The sequence below is a fragment of the Carettochelys insculpta genome, chromosome 3 (assembly GCF_033958435.1).
Source record: "Carettochelys insculpta isolate YL-2023 chromosome 3, ASM3395843v1, whole genome shotgun sequence".
NCBI lineage: Eukaryota > Metazoa > Chordata > Testudines > Carettochelyidae > Carettochelys > Carettochelys insculpta.
Genome location: NC_134139.1, coordinates 87876079 through 87900118, shown reverse-complemented (window position 1 = coordinate 87900118; position 24040 = coordinate 87876079). Strand labels below are relative to the sequence as shown.

Here is a 24040-nt window from a genome sequence, read left to right as displayed (position 1 = left end):
TGCTCTCAGTCTGTAAAATAACAAACCAGTTCAAGTGTCTCTCCTTTCGAGGACATGCGATGTACAACATCTGAAACACAGCAGCTTATCAGTAAGAAGGAGCCACTATGTATTTACTGTACTTGCAGTGATTTGGACTCACTACTTTGGGCCTTTCTCTGTGCCATCTTGGCTTCCTAATGAACTAATACGCATTAAATAAGAAGGATGACAAGATGGATGACTCTTAATCTGAGACCAGTCTGTGTTTGCTTGGAGATCCTCTGGGGGAGAGAATCCATAGGGGACACTTGATTGATCTCACTGAGACCCCACAAGCTAGGCAAAGTTGTCACCAGTATCAAGAGTTGCGAATAAATCCAATAAAGTGATCCTGAATATCTTACCCTGGTCTTCCACATTGAGGAGACAATCACTCAGTAATATCACCATAGTCTCTGTGCCAGGCCTGGAACCAGGAACACAGGGGCTATGGTTACACTATATCGATCTGTTGACAGAAGTCACTGTTGGAAGAGATTTCCCAACAAAACTTCTGTAGACAGTACGGCCACACACAAAAGCCAATTGGGAGAGCGCGCCACTCTGTTGACAAAGTGGCCAGACTGCCTGGCCACTCTCTCAACAAAACAGGCACCCAGGCACAGCAGGCAGGGCTGCCCATTGTCCTGAATGCCTTGTCTGTTGAGAGAAGGCCCTCCAGAGCATCCACACAGCTTTTTTTGTTGACAGAACCTGTTGACAAAAGGCGTTCTTCATCTGGGAGAGGTAGAAAGTTGTCGTGGAAGTGCGGACTTTTGTCAACATACTGTCGACAAAATACACTTTGTGTGTGGACGTTCCACCAGTTTTGTTGACAAAACCGGGGTTTTATCAATAAAACTTGCAGTGTAGCTGTAGCCAGGAAGTCTATGGAATTTAAGAGTTATTGGTGTAGCTCACGTTATTGGCCTACTAAAAAAGGGAGGTTTGACATGGGATGATAATGACTAATGTGGTTAAAAACGAACAAGCTTGAATGTGGTTTCTCAGAAATATCATTATCAAAATTTTGTTCAGGCCTTTTTGTCCTGGAGCAGTACAATTGCTAAAATCTTCTGCTTTGAGAAAAAATATTCCATCTGTGGGAGGAATCTTATGATATCTCTTGCTTGTTCCCACAGTATAACCTTGTGTGTGCCAATGCCTGGATGCTAGATCTAACACAAGCTGTCCTCAACCTGGGGTTTCTGACAGGAGCATTCATTCTAGGTTATGCTGCAGACAGGTAAAGTATGTATGTTAATGAAAGTCTACCTTGATAGAGGCAGCAACATCTCGTACTGTAATTACGGTATGTGAATTTTCAAAATTTGAAGGTTCAGTTCAATTCCAGTAAGCAGGATGCAGCTCACATAAACTTAAGTTCCTGTATCTGTAGAACTGGTCTGGAAGATTCCTAGTACTTCCAGGTCCTTTTAGGACTTAACATTCATAAAGAGAGCATTTCTTGTATTTCATGATGTCTGTCCACATCTGGACTCAGGAAGTGCAGGGGAACACAGAAATGAAAAGCAAGTATTCACAGAGTTTCTGGGTGGACAATTTCTGAGGAGGGCATAGAGCCAACAATGAAGGTAACATGAAGATAGATACTTTGAGAGAAGCAAAAGAAACTCAGTGCTACAACCCTCTCAGCTCACATATAAGGCACACTTATCCACCTCTTGGTCACCAAGGTCTGGCTATAGTCAGTCTTCCACATTATTAGAGCTGACTGGATGCTTCAAAAATATGTGGGTGAAATCCATCCCTGTAAATAGGATCACTAGGCACTACTTAGGTCCAGCTATGTTCTCAGCCTAGGAGGAGAAACTCCTGTTTTAAGGAATTAAGTCAGAATTAGAAGCTGTGCAGCCCCACGGTAGGTCTAAGAACAGGGATGAATTTCACTATAGATGAATATTTCTCCAATTTGTAAAAAGTATTCTTTAGTTGTTTTGTGTGTGCCTTTTTATTTGCTATCCAGAAATATCTTAGAAAGTGATTTTATTATACAGAATGTACAGCGAATATTCAGATAACTCCTAAACAGCATTTACATTGAAAACCTGATTATATCAAAAGTTATTGTCATCCAGTAGGGGACAAACCTACCACATGCCCTGTGTCCAGTGTAAAGTAAACGGTACGTCTTTTGCCTATTAACATCTCATAACTAAGCTCTCAATCATGCTAGGCAGCAAGGAGTATTTGCAAAAGTTCTTAAGTGAAAATTTTTAAAAGGATCCATTAAAGAAAAAAAAATCTTTACACAGACAATTCACAAACAAAAAGCGGGAGGGGTGGGCAGGCAAGCAGATAAAGCCTTTTTAAAAGTTTTCTCTTAGCTATAATCAAAATAAAGTGATTTAAATCAAGGTTAATATTGGATGAAGACAACATTTCAGGGCAGCAACTATAGACTATTTACCTCATGATTAAATCAGAATGAGTCATGTTGCTGGTATCTTGGATTAAATTATAATAGAAATAATTTATATTATTATAGAATTACATTTTACCTGAAACATTTGGATCCATAATTGTCTCTTTATGACAAAGTTCAAAGAGTTTTGCCTGGAACTGATAGAAAAATACCAATTTTTCTTCTTAGTATTTCTTTACAAGTAATTTTGGTTAAAATTTCTTTTTGGTTTTGTGCCCTCCACCTCCCACCCTCCAAAAAACACTGACATTTTTTAAAAAATTGTTATTGTTAAAAAATATTCTTTCCAGTTTCAGGAAGGGGGCAGTGGCTGGGCTTTAGCTTAAAAAAGGAAGTTTTGAGCAAGATGAAAACTTTTATTTTAGTTGAAAATATCAATTAAAATTTGACATTTTAAGAAAGTTCAGGTCTGTAGCTAGGTTTGGCTTGTCTATTAGTACTGTTGTGGTAAAATGTTTAAAATTCAATACTAATGAACACAAAATTAAAATACTGGAAGACTGACATTATAAGCTCTAAACAGAATATTTATGATCCTGCTTCATTTGGCATTCTAGTAAAGGGTAAGACATTTCCTGCACAAAGTATGACTGTACTTAAAGTAGGTAGTTCAAAGGAATAGTCTGGCACATGCAGAAGTCAACAGCAAAAGTCCTATTTATTTCAATAGGAGAATTCTAATTTCTACAATTCATGCCTGGAGTTGCACTCTTGCAAAATTAGAAACCATTTCCCAAATGCTGGACCTAAAGATTTTCAATCACTGCTTTAAAAGAAGAGGCAGATGGGGCGGGGATTAGTGTCCAGGAGGAGAACAACAAGAAATCCAGTGGCACCTTATAGACCAACAGATATTTTGGAGCATGAGCTTCGTGGGTAAAGACCCGCTTTGTCAGATGCATGAAGTGGGACTTTACCCATAAATGCTTATGCTACAAAATACCTGTTAGGCTATAACGTGCCACTGGACTTCTTGTTGTTCTCGAAGATACACACTAATATGTCTACCTCTTTGATACTTGTATCCAGGAGGAGAGAATTAGCAATGGGAAACCTTAAAAGACTGAGAGCATCAAGACAAGACTTAAGAGATTGTTTTAACTCCAACCATAAACTGAGCTGAAAGAAAATGTTAGTCACCTTTCAACATTTTCTCTCTCTCTCTCCCCCCTTTTTTTTTTTTTTTACTGGCAGATATGGCAGAATCCGTATTTACCTCTTCTCCTGCCTCGGAGTAGGGTTATGTGGCCTTGTTGTGGCATTTGCACCAAACTTTTCCATATTTTTGATCTTTCGTTTCCTACAAGGTGTATTTGGAAAGGGAACGTGGATGACAGGCTATGTTATCGGTAAGAGCTGTACTCCTCAGTGGCTGGGTGGGGAGATCAAGGGAATGGATGCTGGCAGACAGACTACCTGAACGCACGGGCTGGTGAGAACTGCACCGTTGTTCACTAATGATCTGAAACAAAAGGAACCAATGGTAATAGGTTAACACCGGACTGCAGCAGGACACATGACTGGCTGCAAGAAGACTGCACAGGGACCATAAGAATAGCTTTACTACTTCAGACCAATAGCCCCTCTAGCCCAATATCCTGTCTAGCAGATTAGACCAATTATTGAATGATTTGTCATCCCATCCCAGCATCTGATAGTCAGAGGCTTAGGTACATCCAAAGCATGGGGTTGCATCTCCTATTCATCTTGGCTATACCCATTGGCATGATGAAATTTATCCTCCATACTGGTATCTAATTCTTTTTTAAACATGGTTATAGCTTTGGCCTTCATAACATCCTCTGGCAATGAGTGCCACAGCTTGATAGTGTGATGAAATATAGACCCTTTTGTTTGTTTTAAGCCTATAGCCTAGTCATTTCATTGGGTGACCCTTCGTTCTTATGTTATGTGACGGGGGTAAATAATGCTTTTTATTCACACCATTCACTATTTTATAGGTGTCTATTATATCCCCCATTAGTCATCTCTTTTCCTAGCTAAAGTGCCCCAGTCATAAGGAAGCTATTTCATACCCCTCATCATTTTTCCAGGGACATCCATAGGATAGATGATTCCCCTATGCCCATTGGTAGCTTTGAGGGGGAGAGGTGATGACAATTTTTAGAGAAATGATTTTATAATCTTCAGCAACACACCAATGAAATCTTTTTCAAGCAAATTTTAAACTAAGGTTCTGTCAGCTACCACCGTGAAATTGGAAACTGACAATACATATCTGGGGTTGGCAAATGCCTGTTAAATGGCTTCCTTATCATTTGAATGGCTCTTTCACAGGTTCAGTGTTCTGCTAATAGGGCTAACAAAACAAAGCAGCAGCAATGTACCATTTTAAAAATTAACAAAATGATTTATTTGGTGATGAGCTTTTGTGGGACAGACCCACTTCATCAGATCAATCTCATTTCCAATACAGACTGACATCTATATGACTGAAAAATTGCAATAAAATCTGACAAATCAAGTACATGGGACTGAAGGAAGGGGTGACGGCTGCGGCATGTTGCTCAGGCAAGACACTTAACATCCCCCCGTTCCTTCAGTCCTATGTACTGGATTTGTCAGTTTTTATTGCAAATTGTTTTGGATCTCTGTACTTATAAATGTCAGTCTGTACTGCAAATGCTATTGATCTGATAAAACGGGTCTGTCCCACAAAAGCTCATCACCAAATTTTGTTAGTCTTAAAACTGCTATATCACAGTTGTTTTGTTTTCTTAGAATACAGATTAACACAGCTACCTCAGTTGCTAATAGGTCTGGCAGGCTTTTCACTTTTAAGTTAGCTAGGTCCTTTCCAGAGGAAGCAGAGCCACAGAACAGGGATAGGAAGAGGCCGCTGAGTGGAATTAATACCCATTTATGCCTTATGCAGCTGCATATTCTGCATATGAAGAGGGAAGGTTCTGGATTTTTGTTGTTCTTCTCTGTTCTTTCCAAAATCCAACATATCTTCTCTGAGATGGGACAACCAGTACTGTCTGTACCATACAAAGTGTGAGTGTGCCGTGGATTTATGTAATGACATGATGATATTTATTGTCTATCTGTTCCTTCCCAAATAGTTCCAATTCTCTGTTAGCTTTTATATGTATTTTATTCTGGATGGACACATCAAGATCAATTTTTGTCAGAATTTTCAAAGGGTCGTTTTTATTTCAGTGATGCCCAGAGGCCTTAACTAGCTTGGGACCTCATTGTACTAGCCACTTTACAAAGATATAAATGACAGTTGCTGCCTCTCAAGAGCTTATATAATGATGTCTAAAATGCTAGAACGTTGCTGCAAAGTTTCAAGGACAGCCTCAGTCTCCACCAATTCATTTAGTTTATGTGAAAAATGTTGGCTAGTCTTGTTTATAAATCATATCAGCTTAGCTGAGATCAAAACTTTATGATAGTCTATCTAATTTTGTTCCGGTAATGATCCTCTCATAAGAAGCTCATTTTCAAGATCAAGAGGTAATGTCATAGTTTTCCCACTTGCCATGTTCCACTACTGCAACATTCAGAATTGGAAGCATTCCAATTCCTTTTTAGCATATGAAATGGTGTTATTACAGAGCAGGGTCCACTAAAATGGACCCTTGAGATGTGCTTAAAAAAACCAAACAGACCAGCAACACACTGCAATAGTGGTCCGAAACCACTGTGATAGCACTAATATAGGGTGTAGTATTTTGGACCGTTACTCTTGTATTTTATAGTTTTTGTTTGTGAGGTTTTGGGTATTTTTTTTTTCAGTACCTCAGTAACTTATGAGACTAACCCCAGCTTTGTAAAGAGATTTAGGCCTTGCATGGCTCAGCAAAAAAAGACTTAAAAGATTTAAAAGTGTGTACCATAGAAAAGGCCTGTTGACACAAGGCCGCTTTTAACAATGCATCAGTGGAGGTGAGCACGCTGCCATGCTCCTCCCATTCATATAACTCTCCTGATACTCTGACATAGTAAAGCCACCTCCATGAGAAGCATAGAGCATTTTGCAACAAAGTTAGAGTCATGCAGTCTCTGTATAGACACTGTGCTTGCTTAGGTCAAGTGGCCTCCAAGAGGTGTCCCACAAAGTTGTCATGACCACTCTGGTCAGAAGATACACAGGCATCGGCCTCTCTCCCTTTAAAGGCCAGGGAATTTTTGAAATCCCACTTCCTGTTTTCTCAGAGTGGAGAATTCACATCATCTCAGCCAACAATACTGGCTTTCCACAGCAAATGTGCTCTCACCTGATACACTGAAGTTGCTTGATCTGCAGGGTGTGGGAAGAGAAGGCTGTGGAACCTCAGCTTTTTTTCCAGTATGAGGAGCTTTGACAGGTATGAGAAAATTGCACCTCACATGGAGGAGAGAAGACATGAAAGGGACACACAGCAGTGCTATACTAGGATCAAGGAGCTGAGTCAGGCTTATCTGAAGGCAAGGGAGACCAGTGCCACACCAGAATGATGGTTGAAGATGAGTTCTTTCTACGAGACCTGCATGACTACATCCTTAGAACCCAACCGAGTCTACCCTGAGGATTAAGTGGTGGATGCAGAAGTAGAGCTGGAGAAGGATGTGAGATGACATGATAATCCAGTCCATAGGTCACATATCTGTAAAACAGCTGTCATAAGTATTTGAGCTCAGTGGAGTCTTAGTCCCACTACAAAGAGCATGACCAAAAATACAGTACTCAATTCCAAAATATTCTGGATGTGCAACGCTGACTGTATACCAGCCTAGCAACAGTGACCCAGACAACTCATTCCGCCCCTTTTCTCCTCTCTAATAGCTGCTTCTTAGGGTTATGGATTGCACATTATTTTAGAAAAAAAGACATCCTCAGTTGCAATCAGGGTAGCAATCCCCTGCTTGTGCATGACCCAACAATGCAAATGTAATGTTTTTAATCTCAGTAGGGTTTGTTTCTGTTTTAATCTATTCTGTGTTTTTTGTCCGTTCTTCAGTGACAGAGATAGTTGGCTCAGATCAGCGAAGGATTGTTGGAATTGTGATACAGATGTTCTTCACCCTTGGAATCATGATTCTCCCTGGAATTGCTTATGTGATTCCCACATGGCAGGGGATTCAGTTGGCCATCACACTCCCCAATTTCTTATTCCTGCTGTATTACTGGTAAAGTTCTGATGTTCATTTTGATCTCTGTAGATTCATGCCTTGTATAGAGGTCTAGATCAAATAATTCTTTAAAAAAAAAGAGTGTTTTCCCTGAACTTTTCACAAATTACTGTTGGATGCATTTCAGGTTAAGAACTGGTTACAAATTTACTTAGACTGTAGGGCAAAATATAAAGTGAAAAAACTCCTACTCTGTGGCTTGATAAAATGTCTTTGAGTAGTCAAACTATAAAGAAACTATAGTCGGACACTTTGTAATAGGTTTTCCAGGTCTAGAATTCACCAAAAAGTATTGGTCACAATATACCTATATTACCCATTTTCACGTGGGTAGTCATCTATTACCAGTGGGTGTATCTACCAAAGATCCCTGGTGGCCTTGAAGAGGTCTCGTAGTCCTCGATTCCAAATTAAGCTTCTTTGGAGGATCAAATATTTATGTTTTTGAAAGTTTCGATACATTTATTTGTGCCTGAATACTGTCCCAGTGGTAGCCAACGAATTTCACTCAGTTCTTTCCTAGGTGTCCACAAGACAAGCAAACACTTTGAGCCAAAAATGATTCCCTGATGTAATTCAACTGAGTGCACAGAAGGTACACCGGGACTGAATTTGGCCTTGCAGAGTTCGATGTACCAAGTATGAAAACAGGGGAGAGAGCAATGGTTGGTAGAATCACACACATTAGAATTTTTAAACATTTTTGTTGTCCATTTATTCTCTGACTCTGTGACACTGAGTCCCTCACCCAGTATTCTACAAAGAGATTATTGGAAGGTATTAGGACCTTCCAAGGGCCAGGAAGCTTTTGAGAGGAAGAAGAACCTCACAGGGATGTTCATTTGTTGCGTGTTTGGCTTGACCACAAGCAATATTTTGTTTGAATGGAGCAGGAAAAGCCAAGGGGTGAACAGCAATGGAAAATGAACTACCATACCTCCTTTCTTATACGGGTGGGTCCTCCAAGTTACGGTTGAAGTACTTTAGTTAAGGCAATGTGGGGAAGTATGAACTACGGCTGACTCAGCTGCACCTACCCATGATGCTCCTCCCAGCTGTGTGCCTCAACCCTGACCTGAAGGGAAACTACATTTCTGGGTAAAAAGGTAATTCACTTTCCATGCCATTCACTCCATTTCCTCTCTGAGACTGTGAGCAAGGTATCACTTGGTGCAAACCCAGGTGGTGAGTTACAGTAAAACCCTGCACTGATAGAGTTACAGTGGTATTCATCTAAAACTCTCAAAGCACTTTACAAAGGTGGGTAACTATTCTCATTTGCAGTTGGAGAAACTGAGGCAGCTAAGTGATTTGTTGAAGTTCTCACAACAAGCTCGTCACATAGCTGGGAGTAAATGTGAGGACGACAATCACTCAATCCCCATGTTGCATTGTCTGCTAATAATATCATGGGGAGTAAGGGACATTAGTGTGAACCTGAAAAGCCCCAAACTACACCAGGGAACAAAGTCAATCCTGATACATCAATTCTAGTTCTGCTAATAGTGTAGTTAGAATTGAGTTTCTGGGACCGACTTTGTTCCCGAGTGCAGACCAGGCCTGAGAGTCAGGCTGAAGGTTGCTGGGAAGCTGGATCTATGGAGGAATTTCTATCTTGTTGGGAGGCTGAAGAATCAATGTATGAGGTGTAAATTTATGTAATGATTCCCATTGTTTTCTAAAGTCACGATTAAGCAAAATCCTTGCCTCCTCCTGTGCTTTTACAGGTTAGTTCCAGAATCACCACGCTGGCTACTGACTCGCAAAAAAGGAGAAAAGGCATTAAAAATTATGCACTCTGTTGCCAAGCACAATGGGAGATACCTCTCACCACATTACTCTGAGGTACTTACTATATGTTTGCTCCAGTTTGGTTTGGTATTTAAACATTGGCTTTCAGTTCTGCTAGAATATAGTCTCTCTTACTTAGAATTGTACAGTACATCCTCAACAGATAGTCTGGGTCACTTTTAATTTTTTCGCATGAGAATGAATGCGTAAGTTTATCAAAAGGGCACAGCTTGAAATGAGAACATTTCCAAGAAGTTACATGAGATGGGAGTGCTGAGTGACTAATGTAAAATTTATACAAAACGTTCCATGTCTTAAAGAACTGTACAAGCCATCTTAAATCAATAGAGGTCATTGTATTTCAGAATGGCTTATACTCAGACAATATTGTTCATTGATCTGTCTACTGGCATACCCCATGCGGAGGATGTGTCCATTAGTCTCATTGTGGAGAAGACATTTCTCAATCCTAAAAAATAGAGGTTGAACAAGAGAATGGTTTTAAGTGCTTAATGAAAGGGGAGAAGGAGCTGGTTAATAAGATTCCCTCATAAAGTTGTTTCTCTATTTCTTTTTTGGTCATAATTCTTGTAACAATGTTTTTCTTGGTCAGCCCTAATTACAGACTCTGTGGTTCAGGGGAAAGGAGTAGGAACAAAACATAGCAAAGGGGCCTTAACTTATGTTGCAGCATGGAAATTGCATCTTTCTGCATATTTGCAAAAAGCCTAGCAGAAGATAGGATGACCAGAACATTCAGCCCCGGGGCTGAGAAGTAATAGACGCCTGTGTAAGAGAGAGTCCCAAATACTGGGACTGTCCCCATAAAACGGGGCTATCTGGTCACTGCATCACCAGCCTACCCTGATCTTGATTTGACTCTTTGATTGATACAGTAATGCTACGTTATTAAGCACAGTGAGCCCAGCATAATAGCCCCCTCCGTGCCTATTCTGCTTGTTAAGGCTGCACAGAATTTTAGCAGGCATACATATCGTTAGGAAGGAGAAACCTGTAAGCCCTGAGAGCGTTATTTTAGCATACTTAGTTTTAAGTGGGCGGCAGTGATACAGCAGCACACTCCCTGCTCTTCTGCTAGACCATCCCATATCCAATGGATAGCTGCACAAAAGCTTGTGATGTTCCATGCAGCATGAACTTACTCTCTGGACTTGCATGTGGTTTGCCAGTTCTCCTGGACCCTCAGTAGTAGTAGTAGTAGTAGTAGTAGTAGTAGACATCCTTCAGTCTGCATAGACTATTGATCGCGCCCTTTAAAGTTTCAATTGAGGACTTCATTTACAGCGTCTGTTGTGACTATAAAGACCCACACAAAAGTGACAGTCCTTGCTGCATCTCTTGCAGATGTGGTGGGTGTCTGGCAAGTCCTTATTGTGCTTTCTGTGTGCTCGCTTCTCCTCTGCTAGCTGTCTGATCTTCAACTCGCCCTTCTGAAGGCCCTTGTGTGACCCCTGCCTCCATCTGCTGCGGTCATCTGCTAGATCTTCCCAGTTGTCCAGCTCGATGTCTACCTCTCTGAGGTCTCTCTTGCAGACATCTTTGTAATGCAACTGGGGGCGTCCGGGAGGTCTTTTGCCAGAAGCTAGCTCACCATACAGGATGTCTTTTGGAATCCTTCCATCGTTCATCCTGTGGACGTGGCCAAGCCAGCGGAGTCGACGCTGCCTGAGGAGGGTGTGCATGGTTGGGATTGCAGCTTGCTCGAGGACGGCAGTGTTGGTCACTCTGTCCTTCCATGATTTTCCAAGGATGCGCCTGAGGCAGCACAAGTGGAAGACGTTCAGCCTCTTTTCCTGGCGGGCATACAGGGTCCAAGTCTCGCTGCCATAAAGGAGGGTGCTGAGGATGCAGGCTCTGTAGACTTGCATTTTGGTGTGAGTGTACAGCTTGTTGTTATTCCACGCTCTCTTGCTGAGTCTGGACAGAGTTGTGGCCGCTTTTCCGATCCTCCTATTTAGCTCAGTGTCCAACGACAGGGTGTCAGTGATGGTGAACCCGAGGTAAACGAACTCATGGACAACCTCTAACGTATAGTTGTCAATGCTGATTGATGGGGATTCAGCAACATCCTGACTGTGTACGTTCGTCTTCTTTAGGCTGATGGTAAGCCCAAAGTCCTTGCACGCTTTGGAGAACCGATCCAGCAGTTTTTGAAGCTGGTCTTCTGTGTGAGACACTACAGCAGCATCGTCTGCGAACAGCATGTCTCTGATGAGGACTTCTCGCACCTTAGACTTAGCTTTCAGCCTTGCAAGGTTAAACAGTTTCCCATCGGATCTTGTGTGCAGCAAGATGCCCTCTGTTGAAGATCCAAAGGCATGCTTCGGGAGGAGTGCGAAGAAGATCCCAAACAATGTCGGAGCAAGCACACATCCTTGTTTAACGCCGCTCCTGATTCTGAAAGCATCCGATAATGCGCCGTCATATTGGATGGTTCCTCTCATGTTTTCGTGGAACGACTGGATCATCTTCAGTAACCGTGGAGGACAGCCTATCTTGTGGAGCAGTTTGAACAGTCCATCCCTGCTGACCAAGTCAAAAGCCTTGGTCAAGTCGATGAAGGCTACATAGAGTGGCTTTCTCTGCTCCCTGCACTTCTCCTGCAGCTGCCTTAGAGAGAAGACCATATCAACGGTAGACCTCTATGCACGGAATCTGCACTGCGATTCGGGGTACACCCACTCAGCAATCTTCTGGAGTCTGCCAAGGATGACGCGAGCGAACAGTTTACCAGTGACACTTAGGAGGGAGATTCCACGGTAGTTGTTGCAGTCGCTTCTGTCTCCTTTGTTCTTATACAACGTTACAATGTTAGCGTCACGCATATGCTGTGGAACCTCACCCTCTTTCCAGCACAGGCACAGTAGCTCATGCAGGGGTTCCAGGAGTGTGTCTGCGGCACATTTGATTACCTCTGGTGGTATACCATCCTGACCGGGGCCTTTCCAGCTGCAATGCTGTCGATGGCTGTCTTCAGTTCATCCACAGTCAGCTCTTGGTCCAGTTCGTCCATTACTGGTAGGAGCTCAACGGCATTGAGGGCTGCGTCAACCACAACATTCTCGCGTGAGTACAGCTTGGAGTAGTGCTCAACCCAGCGCTCCATCTGTTTGGCTTTGTCAGCGATGACTTCACCAAATTTGGATTTCAGAGGTGCCATCTTGTTCTGGGTGGGTCCTAATACCTTCTTCATACCCTCGTACATTCCTCTGAGATTACCAAAGTCGGCACAGGTCTGAATGCTGCTGCATAGCTGGAGCCAGTGGTTGTTGGCACAGTGCCTGGCTGTCTGCTGTACTGTTCTTCTGGCCTCTCTAAGTGCTTGCTGGGTACTCTGGCTCGGTGAGCGTTTGTACTCCAGGAGTGCAGCGCGCTTCTTTTCAATGACTGGAATCATCTCATCAGAGTTAGCTTTGAACCAGTCGTTCGTGTTTCTAGCTCTTCTTCCAAACACTGACAAGGCCATGTTGTAAACTGTATCCCTCAGATGTTGCCATTTGGATGTCTCATCGACGCCCCCAGGGCCGCTGCGCAGATTTTCCTGGAGGGTCTCTCTGAACTTTTCAGCTTTCTCTGAGTTTGCGGTCTTTCTGGCGTCAATGCAGGGCCTTCCAGCAGGTTTAGAGCGGTACAGCTTCTTGGGTCTCAGCATGAGCTTGGAGCAAACTAGCGAGTGATCTGTATCACAGTCAGCACTATGATAGCTGCGTGTCAGAAGGACGTTTTTGAGGTTATTACGCCTAGTGATGACCACATCTAGTTGATGCCAGTGCTTCGAGCGTGGGTGTCTCCACGACACTCTGTGCTATGGCTTTGTTTGGAAGAATGTGTTTGTGATGCACAGATTGTGGTACGTGCACAGTTCTAGGAGACGCTGTCCATTGTCATTCATTTTTCCCACACCGAAGTGTCCTAAGCAGGAAGGCCATGAGGCCCAATCAGCTCCAACTCTTGCATTGAAGTCACCCAAGATGTACAGTTGTTCACGAGCAGGTATTTGCACTACAGCAGCACTAAGCACGTCGTAGAACTTGTCTTTTACTTCTGGCATGGCATACAGGGTTGGGGCATAAGCGCTGATCAGGTGGACAGGACCGGCGCAAGTTTGAAGCGTGATCTGAAGAAGTCTTTCTGATCCGCCCATCACTAAATCCACCATTTGTAGAAGGGTGTTTCTGACAGCAAAGCCAACACCATGCTGTCTGGGTTCTTCTTGGGCTTTACTGTGCCAGAAAAAGGAGTAGTCCTTTTCCTTTAGAGATCCCGAATCTGCGAGTCGCGTCTCTTGCAGTGCAGCGATATCAACTCTGAGCCTCTTCAGTTCCTCGTTGATGACAGCGGTCTTTTGGGTGTCACCAATGGCCTGAAGATCTTCAGTCAAGCCGGTCAGCATGGTCCGCACATTCCAGCAAGCAAGCTTGAATTGTTGATGTTTCTCATTTCTTGTTGATTTTCTTATTGGTTTGCCTGGTGCCCAAATTTCAGTCACTTGTCAGGTTCAGGAACCTTAAGCCTCACGCACCCAGCGAGGCAGGTGAACTGTGGTGGGACAGTACCCTATTGGCTGGGGGCTGCCCAGCTTGAGGCGGGCGGTGACTGTCCAGTGAGATGCGAGGATCCCTCCCACCGTTGAAGGCAACCCCTGGCGCTCGTTCTCTACGTCAATTGAGCAAGAGCTTATAACCGGTAACTGTTGCCTCCCGTGTTGATGCAACGCTATTCAGCGATGCTGGAGTACCTCTCAGGGCGCGAGCCTGGGCATTTGTTATGGAGACTCTGGGCTGCCCAGACACCAGTGTCCCCCTCTCGGCTTTACTGATATAGTCCAAAGGAGAGGATAACCTCCACGTCTGGTACCAGCTCAGCTGCAGGAGTTGCCGGGATAGTGCCAGAAGTTGACACCGATCCGCCTTCGGACTCCACTCCGGATTTTCTGTCAGGGTTTACTCCCTTAGCCTCTCTCCTTCCCAGGATAACCCACAAGGCAGTGGGGTGTGGAGAATGTGGTTAAGGATCCTACTACTTCATACCTCCCTGTCACCATGTCACCATAGCTCCCTGTGGAGCTATGACCTCATATCCCCGGGACTCTCCTCCCTACCTTTCGGCCCCTGCCCCCCAGCTACCATCACCATAGGACCCTCCCCAACCCACTACCCCCCATCTGCTCCCGTGTCCGCCCTCCTCACTGCACTGGCCCCTCTCCCCCTAGCTGCTCTCAGTGCCCCTAGGTCCACCTTCCCCCATCACTCTTCAGGCTCTTTTCTTCAGAGACTTCTTTTCCTGGTAGTGCTGCCTTGCAGGGCACAGGTGGAACACCATACCTGAACAGGACAACAAACAGGGGGCTCCTCCCTTGGTGAACTCCCAGAGGCAAACTCCCTTCCCTGTTCGCTGCTCACCCCTTGTTCGCTGGGAGCTCCCTTCTTATAGGGAGAGCTGCTGGCTGGGCAGGCCTGGCTCAAAGCCTTGCCTCCAGTCTATTCAGCCCTTGAAGGCTCACCTGGCAGGGAACGCCCCCAATTCACACCTTGCAAACTGCTCTTCTCTGCACAGCACAAGCTCAGGCTCTGCAAAGTAACATAGCTGCACAGACAGACAGACAGACATTCACCCACCAGCTCACCACACAGCCCCCCAAATCCCACACTCACCCAAGCTCCTCTAGGACGCTTTGCCCAGAGGCAAACTCCCTTCCCTGTTAGCTGCTGCCCCTTGTTCGCTGGGAGCTCACTTCTTATAGGAGCTCAAAGCCTTGCCTCCAGTCTATTCAGCCCTTGAAGACTATAGGTCTTTGGGAGCTGCTGCTGCTTCCTCTGGCTGGTCCACTAGGTCCAGAACCCCACCTGCCCACCGGGAGAATCTAGCAGGAGGTCTGAACTGAAACGCAAGGATCTGCCCTCTTCCCAAGAGTTTTTTCACAGAAGAGGCTGAAGGTGGTCAATATTTGAACTGGGGGAAGCAGAATCTATATTGACTGATTTCACCATTTGCGAAATGAAGTGAAAAGACAGCTGTGTTTCAGTGCATGTTGACATAGGGTTAGGACGTTGCATATGACTCATGGCCCTGAATGGTTTCCAGAGTATACTCTTTATCTTTGGACATGTAGACAAATGGCTTGAGACCAAGAGTCATTTAAGAGGTCTGTCAGCACTTTCTACAATACAAGCTTGGAACTTAATGTCAGAGTTTGGAACCCCAATGGTTTTCCTAATAAGGAGAGTTTTAAATCATTAGCTTCACTGGAGAAAATCCCTGAGTGCAGTCTATCCATCACTAAAGATTTTTTTTAAAGGAATGATTAATTTGTTATTGGCTAAGAAATGTTTTTCAGGAAATATACAGCACACTGAAAAACATGCGTGAAGTTTCATAATAGCAGAAGTGAAATAGAGGATAGATTTTTGTCTGATTCATGGGTTACAAGTAACAACACTGCCTTTCCTTTCACTGGGAGGGGGCTTTGCCATCAATTACCTTTTTAATGCAGCTTGAACACGAAGTCTGGTGCTTTGTCATGTAGTCAGGCAGCTGAAAATATCTTCCTTGTGGATATATTGTAGCCCCCTAGACCTCAGAAACCCAAAATGACATCAGAGAAAGGCCCAGACTTAGGTCAAGGTGGTTATCTTGGGCTCCACACCTTCAAGGTCCTGCACTCCTATTGACTATGGCATCCACCACCCACCCATGGGCCCCCCTGTCAGCGTGCTGCTTTGAGCTGTGCAAACTCTATAATCATGAAATCATAGAATCACAGAATCATAGGATTGGAAGAGACCTCGGAAGGTCATCGAGTTCAGCCCTCTGCTGACCACTCGCAGCCAGGGGTTTGTCAAGCTGGGACTTAAAGACCTATAGAATAAGAGATTCCACCACCTCCCTAGCTACGTAACCCATTCTGGAACTTCACCACTCTCACAGGGAAACAGTTTTTCCTAATATTCAGCCTAGACCTCCCCCATTATAACTTGAGACCATTGCTGCTTGTTCTGTCACCTGTCACCACTGAAAACACCCTCTCTCCATCCTCTTTGGAACCCCCTTCAGGTAGTTGAAGGCTGCTATCAAATCCCCCTTCACTCTTCTCTTCTGTGAACTAAATAAGCCCAGATCCCTCAGCCTCTCCTCATAGGACATTTGCTCCAGTTGCCTAATACATTTTGTCACCCTCTGTTGGTCTGTCTCTAGTGCATCCACATCCTTTCTGTAGTGGGGGCCCCAGTGCCCAAATGGATGCAGTACTCCAGGCTGCACCTAAACAGGGATATAAAGTTTAAACTCACACTGTCTTTAAACGTTACATAATAAGATGGGTCCTAAAGACTCCAAGCATTCAGACCTGTGCATGTCTGCATATCATAACCCTTTACGCTGGGAAGCCTTCTGATGAATGCACTCCTCATTGTATGAAACGGTGCCACTGTATGCTACATTGATTCTGAATTTCCACTTCACTAAAGCATACATTTCTGCATTGACTATTTTAGGGGTTGCATAAAGAAACAACCATTTAAAAATCAAATTAATCAAAGCATGAGAAGCTCATAAGAGGATTTGCTGCAGGACAGATAAATCTAATCATGATGATCTGATCACCTTTGGTTTATATACTGTACTGCAGTAGACGGCTTCCAAAGGAAGTTACTTTGCAAGCATCACGTCATTCCCATTTGAAGTAAATTCATCTGTAAATGAGAAAAAGCCTTCCTGGCCATTGCCGGAACTGACCCCAGGAGATCATCAACCAGCATGATCTCTGTGGCATACCAGATTAACAAAGGTCAAGATCAAAGGTAGCTAGATACTTAGATGTATCTTGACGCAAACTTTTCAATTATTGACACCAGAAAAATGAGTGAGTATTGACCAAGTGGTAACTACCTGTGTGTTCACTTTCAAGTGATGGTTTCTTGAGTAGCGGCAGCACACACACTTCCCTAGGGAAGGGCACCAACCTGTCCTGTCTTAAGTAGTAATTGAAAAATTTCCCCATTTCTTTCCCATGGGCTTTCAACAGTCAGGAAGAACTTGGAGCCTATCCTAGCTTGTCACTCACAGCGCTGTCAACTCTCCGATTCCTCAGTGAGCAACTCTGGCTGAAACTCCACAGCTAGCTGTCTCCTCATTGCTGTTGTAGCTATGTTGGTTCCAACTCTTTATAATCTTGAAAGCTGTCTCCCTCACTAACACAAGTTGGTCTAATAAAAGATTTCCTTACCCATCTTGTACAGAAGACTAGGTATTTATGCCTTCAAGTTGTTGCTCTTCCTCCACAAAAGTGAACAGCTTTGTCCATATCTGCATGATTGATTTTTTTATTTGTATTGCAAGATTTTTTTGAATTAGTCATAACACACATCCATCTTCACTTACTCACAGTTGCTCTTATGATAAATATTGTCCTCATACAGACTGCATATTCCATTGTACTAAAGCCAGTGCAAAAAGCATAGAAGTTAATGTAAATATTCCATTATCCTATAATTCATACATTCAGTTAATGACAATTTTGCAATGTAAGAGTTCATTTCACAAACAAGCTAATCTCTAAGCTGCCTGACCTCTAGCAAGCTACTTTAATACATGTGTTCTTACTAGTTATATACTTTACAGAGTCATAGATATACATACATTAGCAGGAATGCATACGTGGAAATATCCACATACATCTCCTTAACTGGTCATTTCCATGCTTTATAGTCCATGGCTTGTGTAATTGGGTTACGGGGTGCAGACTCACCACCATGGCACCTCATGCTGGTTGTGCTGTGAATTAGCTTGCCAGCTGAGTGTGCTGCCTTTGGATGATGTCCCACCTGTTGTCTACACTGCTGTCTCCACCGTCCATAGCTGGACCCACATTGTTCCCGGGATCTTGGCATCCAGTTCAGCACGCTGTCCTCTGGCTGTGCCCCCAGCTCCAGTCTTACCCCTTCTGGGGGTATTGGCAGTCCTGCCTCAGTGGCCTGCGGCAGCCCCAAAGTCTAACTTCTTGGCTCAGGGACCAATTACAGTCTGTATTTGTCCCCACTCATCCATAGCAAGGTGCTAGGCAAAGTGTGGGTGTGGGGGTGTGTGTGTGGAGGTGGTGGGGAGACCCAGGCCAGCACACTAGTATGGATCCCAAACCCAGTGACGCTGTAGCAGCAGCCTTATCCTGCCCTCCTTCACTCCTCTCTACTTCCTTCTTTCCCCGGGTCACTTCCTTGTTGCCTTTGCACCTTTTCAGCTCTTGTATCAAGCCTGCAGCCTACCAGTGGCCCGCCAAGCTCCTGCTGCCCTACCCAGCACTGCTAGGTCTAGGATGCTGCTTCCTCTATCAGAAGCCAGTCCTCACTCCTCAAGCTCCAGGGAGAAACTGATCTCTGTTCTGCTGATCTGCCCTTTATTTATGGCCTTCCCTAGCCTGGACTGACTGCTCTAGCAAGCTGTTTACTCATGGGCTTGTAGAGACAGCCTTGCTTTCCTTGGCTCAGATCCTGTGCAGCCTCCCCAAGGGTTGCTTTAACCAATCTGCTGCAGGTGTGGGGCAGTTGCTCCGCTAGAAATTGTCATACTGGTCTGGTTATGGAGTTTCTATGAGTATTACATTAATTACAAGAACATCACTTTTTTGTGTAGGCATTGACAAAATAGCGGGTCATTAATATACTTTGGCAACAAGCTACAGTTAGAGGATGGGATGGTGATAGATAAATAAAGCAATGTGGTGGATTTGGCTAGGCCAGAAGTTAGAAAATCATTTCCATTAAGCAGGCCAAGATGATGTTTGTCTTGCCCCAAGAGACTCAGTGGGGTAAAGTAGCCAGATAGGAGTAGGATCTTCTACAGTTAAAGGAGTATAAACTGAAAGAGTTAAGAGAGAAATGAAGCGGAAAGACACAAGTGAGGCAGAAGTGAGTAAAACTATACCTGGATTCAGATTAATCTCTCCTTTCTACGCTTCAGTGTTTTAAGAGCCTGCAACTTAGGACACAGAGGCTACGTCTACACGTGCACCCAACTTCGAAATAGCTTATTTCGATGTTGCGACATCGAAATAGACTATTTCGATGAATAACGTCTACACGTCCTCCAGGGCTGGCAACGTCGATGTTCAACTTCGACGTTGCTCAGCCCAACATCGAAATAGGCACAGCGAGGGAACGTCTACACGCCAAAGTAGCACACATCGAAATAAGGGAGCCAGGCACAGCTGCAGACAGGGTCACGGGGCGGACTCAACAGCAAGTCGCTCCCTTAAAGGGCCCCTCCCAGACACACTTTCATTAAACAGTGCAAGATACACAGAGCCAACAACTAGTTGCAGACCCTGTATATGCAGCACGGACCCCCAGCTGCAGCAGCAGCAGCCAGAAGCCCTGGGCTAAGGGCTGCTGCCCACGGTGACCACAGAGCCCCGCAAGGGCTGGAGAGAGAGTATCTCTCAACCCCCCAGCTGATGGCCGCCATGGAGGACCCCGCTATTTCGATGTTGCGGGACGCGGATCGTCTACACGTCCCTACTTCGATGTTGAACGTCGAAGTAGGGCGCTATTCCCATCCGCTCATGGGGTTAGCGACTTCGACGTCTCGCCGCCTAACGTCGATTTCAACTTCGAAATAGCGCCCAACACGTGTAGACGTGACGGGCGCTATTTCGAAGTTACTGCCGCTACTTCGAAGTAGCGTGCATGTGTAGACGCAGCTAGAGAGCTGTATCTTTTCCCATCAAGTGTATTAAGAACTCTGTTGACATTCTTAAGAAATATCACAGTCATGACCTTATTTCACAGCTGCAGCTGCGTAACCTTCACTAATATCTGAGCTGCATTTCGGATCGTTTCCTGGGACCTCTTTCATATACAATATCTGTAACTTCTGGTGCTGTGCCCAGCGTACAGTGATGTTTCAGGAAGTGCATCATCAGAGAGGTCAAATACATTTCTCATTTTTACTCACACCAAAATGCTCTTTCAGTTAATGATCTCTAGCTTTACAAAGCCACTAGTGTGTTGAGAGACAGAGGGAGAGAGAGAATCCACCATGACATGGGTGCACTTTGGCCAGGATTTCCAAGAAAGCCTGAAAGAATTAAGTGCCCAGAAAATCACAGGCTGTCTTGACACTCAGATATCATGTTGATGAATAGAGCTGGCTGGAGGACACTTCTGCTTGGCTGAAACTTTCAGGGTTCTGAAATGTTGGTTTCCTTCCACTCTGGAACAAGACAAAAGCCTTTTGAATGTTTTCTCAAAACCATAACTGTTGAAACCTGAGCTTTTGATTGAAAGAGATCCAGAGCGAGTCTGTGTGCCAGAGCGAGAGAGAGAGAGCAGAGACACTGGCTTGGTACACCTCCCTGATTTAGCGTGATTGGGGAATGAAAGCTCTCAACTCTGAATCATGCAAAGCAAAACCTGAGTGTCCCATATCCTCTATCAGGGCTTTATCATCATGATAGAATCTCTCTCTCTCTCTCTCTCTCCCCACCCCACTCAAACCCTAAAACCTTCCTGGTTAAATATTCATTGAAACTAGTACATCTCTGTCCAGCACTTCTACTTTGATGTTATATTTTCTGACTAGCTCTAGTAATGAGTGATGTGGAGCCAGCTGAGCATTGTTTTGTTCAAAGTTTGTGCTACAGCACTGGAACAGCAGGGATCTGGACATAATTTATTAAATGTTGTTTTCAGTGTAATTCCCACTCTGTTCTCAGTTCTGCATAATTTCCCCCAATTTTGTTTTTCAAGCTGAAATGTTTCACAGTTGGTCTCTGCCCAAGGGAGGATGTTTTGTGAACATTTCAGCAACACCACTTCTTCCATTTTTATGTGACCAAAGAGGGAAACAAATTATTTTTGCACAGTAGAAAACTAGATGATTTACCCATCATTGCCTGGGGGCTCAGGGCAGGGAGTGGGGGTGCTGGAATCACGGCAGTGGGTTGGGAGATGTGGGGGGCCCAGGGCAGGGTATGGTGGGTGCAGGAGTCAGGGCAGGGGGTTGAATGTATGGGGAGCTCTGGGTAGGGATGTGATATGCAGGATCCAGGATAGGGGATTGGGAGGTGTGTGGAGGGTCAGGCAGCCCTGTGGATGAGTGGGGCTGTGCTGCCCAGCCAACAGCTGCTACCTTGGGGGCCCACAGTTGCGGGGGCCATGCTGGCCAGCCCCAGCCAATGGCTGCTCCACTGGGTTGGCCAGGACTGTGCTGCCCAGGCAGCAGCTGCTCCCCAGGGGGACCTCAGCACCAGGGGCTGCTCTGGCTGGCCACAGCTGATGGCTGCTCTCTGAGGCTGCCTGGGGCCCTGCTGCCCAGCTGGCAGTGGCTCTCCAGGGCCAGCCTGGGGTGTTGGGGGCTGTACTGGCTGTCTGATTGCTGCTCCCTGCAGGAGACTTGGGTGGCAGGGGCGGTGCTGGCTGTCTGGCCAGGCTTTACCCCCGCCCCTGGTGTCTGAGGGTTTAGGCTCCCGCTCTGGGGCATGGGGGCCATGTACCCTTGGATGGTGGCTGACAACATGCCAGGCCTCACCCCCTGTGGTCACTCCACTGTAAAACTGTCCCCTGCACTTGCTACTCCCCTCCCCACAGTCATTACGATGCATAACTGTCCCCGCTGGCAGACCCCTCCCTTTCTGTTTAACAAGGAACAATCAGATTCTAGGCACATCCCATTGTCCTGGCATGACCAAAACCTGACCTTGACTTCACTCACAAGAAGAGGAAGCTGCCTACCACATTTGGTGGTCTGAGCTCTTACTCTTTAGGAGGAATTCTTGAACAAACATACTCACAGCCAGACAAACATGCAATGTTTCTAAAATGTATAATAGATTATTTTGTTTTTAAGAAACAGATCTCTTGCATCAACATGGGTGGGCTAGAAAAGTACCAATCTGATGTGGAAACACTGTTGTTACTGAGGAGGAAGGAGTTGGAGTGTTCTAGTGAAAACTGATGTGGACTAGACAAAGATGTAAGCCTCGAAAAATCACATTCTGAGCATGCACAGAAGATTTTGCTCATGTTTTTAAGGCCCGGCTGCTGCAAAGACTTAAACATATTCATAATCTTATACACGATGACCACGATTCACCACTGCACTGAACACGTATGCTTCAGGCTCAGCTGCTTTAATAGTTTGTGAGGGCAGGTGCTAGGCTAAAGAGACACAGGGCATGAAGCTTGCAGCATCAGTCCCAAAGCTTGTGACATGCTCAACCTTTACTGGAATTTTTAAAGCCAGTGTAAAAACAATGAGATTGGAACAGGGCTGTCCCTACCAGTGATAGTGCCCTATGCAGCCCTGCACCCATACCCCAGCCTCCTGGGGCAGCTGGGCGGCTGAAGTTTTGGGGAAAGGGTTGACAACTCTCCTGGACTGGATGCCACATACTATAGTTATCTCTGGTCCAGGACAGTGAGCAACCTGAAGGACATGCAGGCCAGAAGAGCAGTACACAACAGTGTAGACAGCCTGGAGAGAAGCCATCCTTTTAAAGAGAAAGCCAGCTTCTCTCCAGCTGCCCCCTGCTCAGTCCTCCAGCCTGGGAAGGCCACTCATTTCTGCCTGGTAAGCAGGGGCTGGGTGCTGAGCCCTGCAGGGGAGGGCGATCAGAGGATGAGGTTGCAGGGGAGGGGTGGCTGAACCAGTGCTGAACTTGGCAGGGAGGGCAGCTGGGGGTTGGGTGAAGGGTGGCCAGACTGGTGCTGATCCATAGGGTTGGCTGGCTTGGTGCTGATCCATAGGGTTGGCTGGCTTGGTGCTGAGCGGTGTGGGAGAGAGGCTGGGGGATGGCACAGAGCAGCCAGACAGGTCCTGGCAGGGGCGGGTGGCCAGTGGGTGGGGTGGGGGCAGCCAGAGCCCATAGACAGCACACAGCTACAGAGGGCCACATGACATTTGGGGCAATTTGTTGCCCCAAGTTTCATGGTGTCCTACATAGCTGTGTGTTTTGCCTATTGGTAGGGACAGCCCTGGATAGGCATCGACGAAACACTTCATTTCATACAAAAAATGTCCTTGTTCTTCCAAGGGTTAGGATACAACATGTCTTTGGTACTAAAGGTGAAATTCTGGCTCCTCTGAAGTCATTGATTTCAGACAGGCCAAGATTTGACTTTAAAAGAGATAAGAAGTTTTTTTGCAATGATTTTGCTGTTCTTTTTCCTTGGACCATAAATCATATTCAAACATTAATTCCAGTTAGTGTTATTGACACTTGAGACAGACAGGAAATTGAGTTACAGCTGCTTGATTTATCTTTGCAGGGGAAAATGAATACCATATTTGCACATGCTGGTCTCTGTCAACATGTCCTTATAAACAAAATGAAGGCAGTTTTATCACTCTTCATGACTGTCCCCATAGTAAATGCCAACAAACAGCAGATTCTGATCTGGAATGTAAATGAAGGCCCAACAGACAAAATGTAGGATGGAAAAAATGGAGCTGGCATGTAAAGAATAGATGCAACTTTGAGAAAACTTCTAACTCTGTTAACAGAAAACTGTGTCAGTAAAGGTGGGTGGGGAACTCCTAGCAATGGTGAGAGGACATAGAAAAGATCTGAGGGCAGACTGAGGTTTCACTAACACTTCCATGTTCTGTGACACCTTTTTTTGTTGT

The 24040-nt window shown here is 45.0% G+C and overlaps 1 protein-coding gene across 1 annotated transcript in view; it reads left to right on the top strand.

Annotated features, from left to right (window-relative positions):
• The window catches only part of SLC22A3 (solute carrier family 22 member 3), a 55399-nt gene that overhangs the window by 13960 nt on the left and 17399 nt on the right, over positions 1-24040 (top strand). Inside the window, exons 2-5 of the mRNA XM_074990282.1 lie at positions 1164-1267; positions 3662-3816; positions 7438-7606; positions 9337-9454. Coding sequence (XP_074846383.1) covers positions 1164-1267; positions 3662-3816; positions 7438-7606; positions 9337-9454 — 546 coding nt within the window. The remainder of the gene's footprint in view (positions 1-1163; positions 1268-3661; positions 3817-7437; positions 7607-9336; positions 9455-24040) is intronic.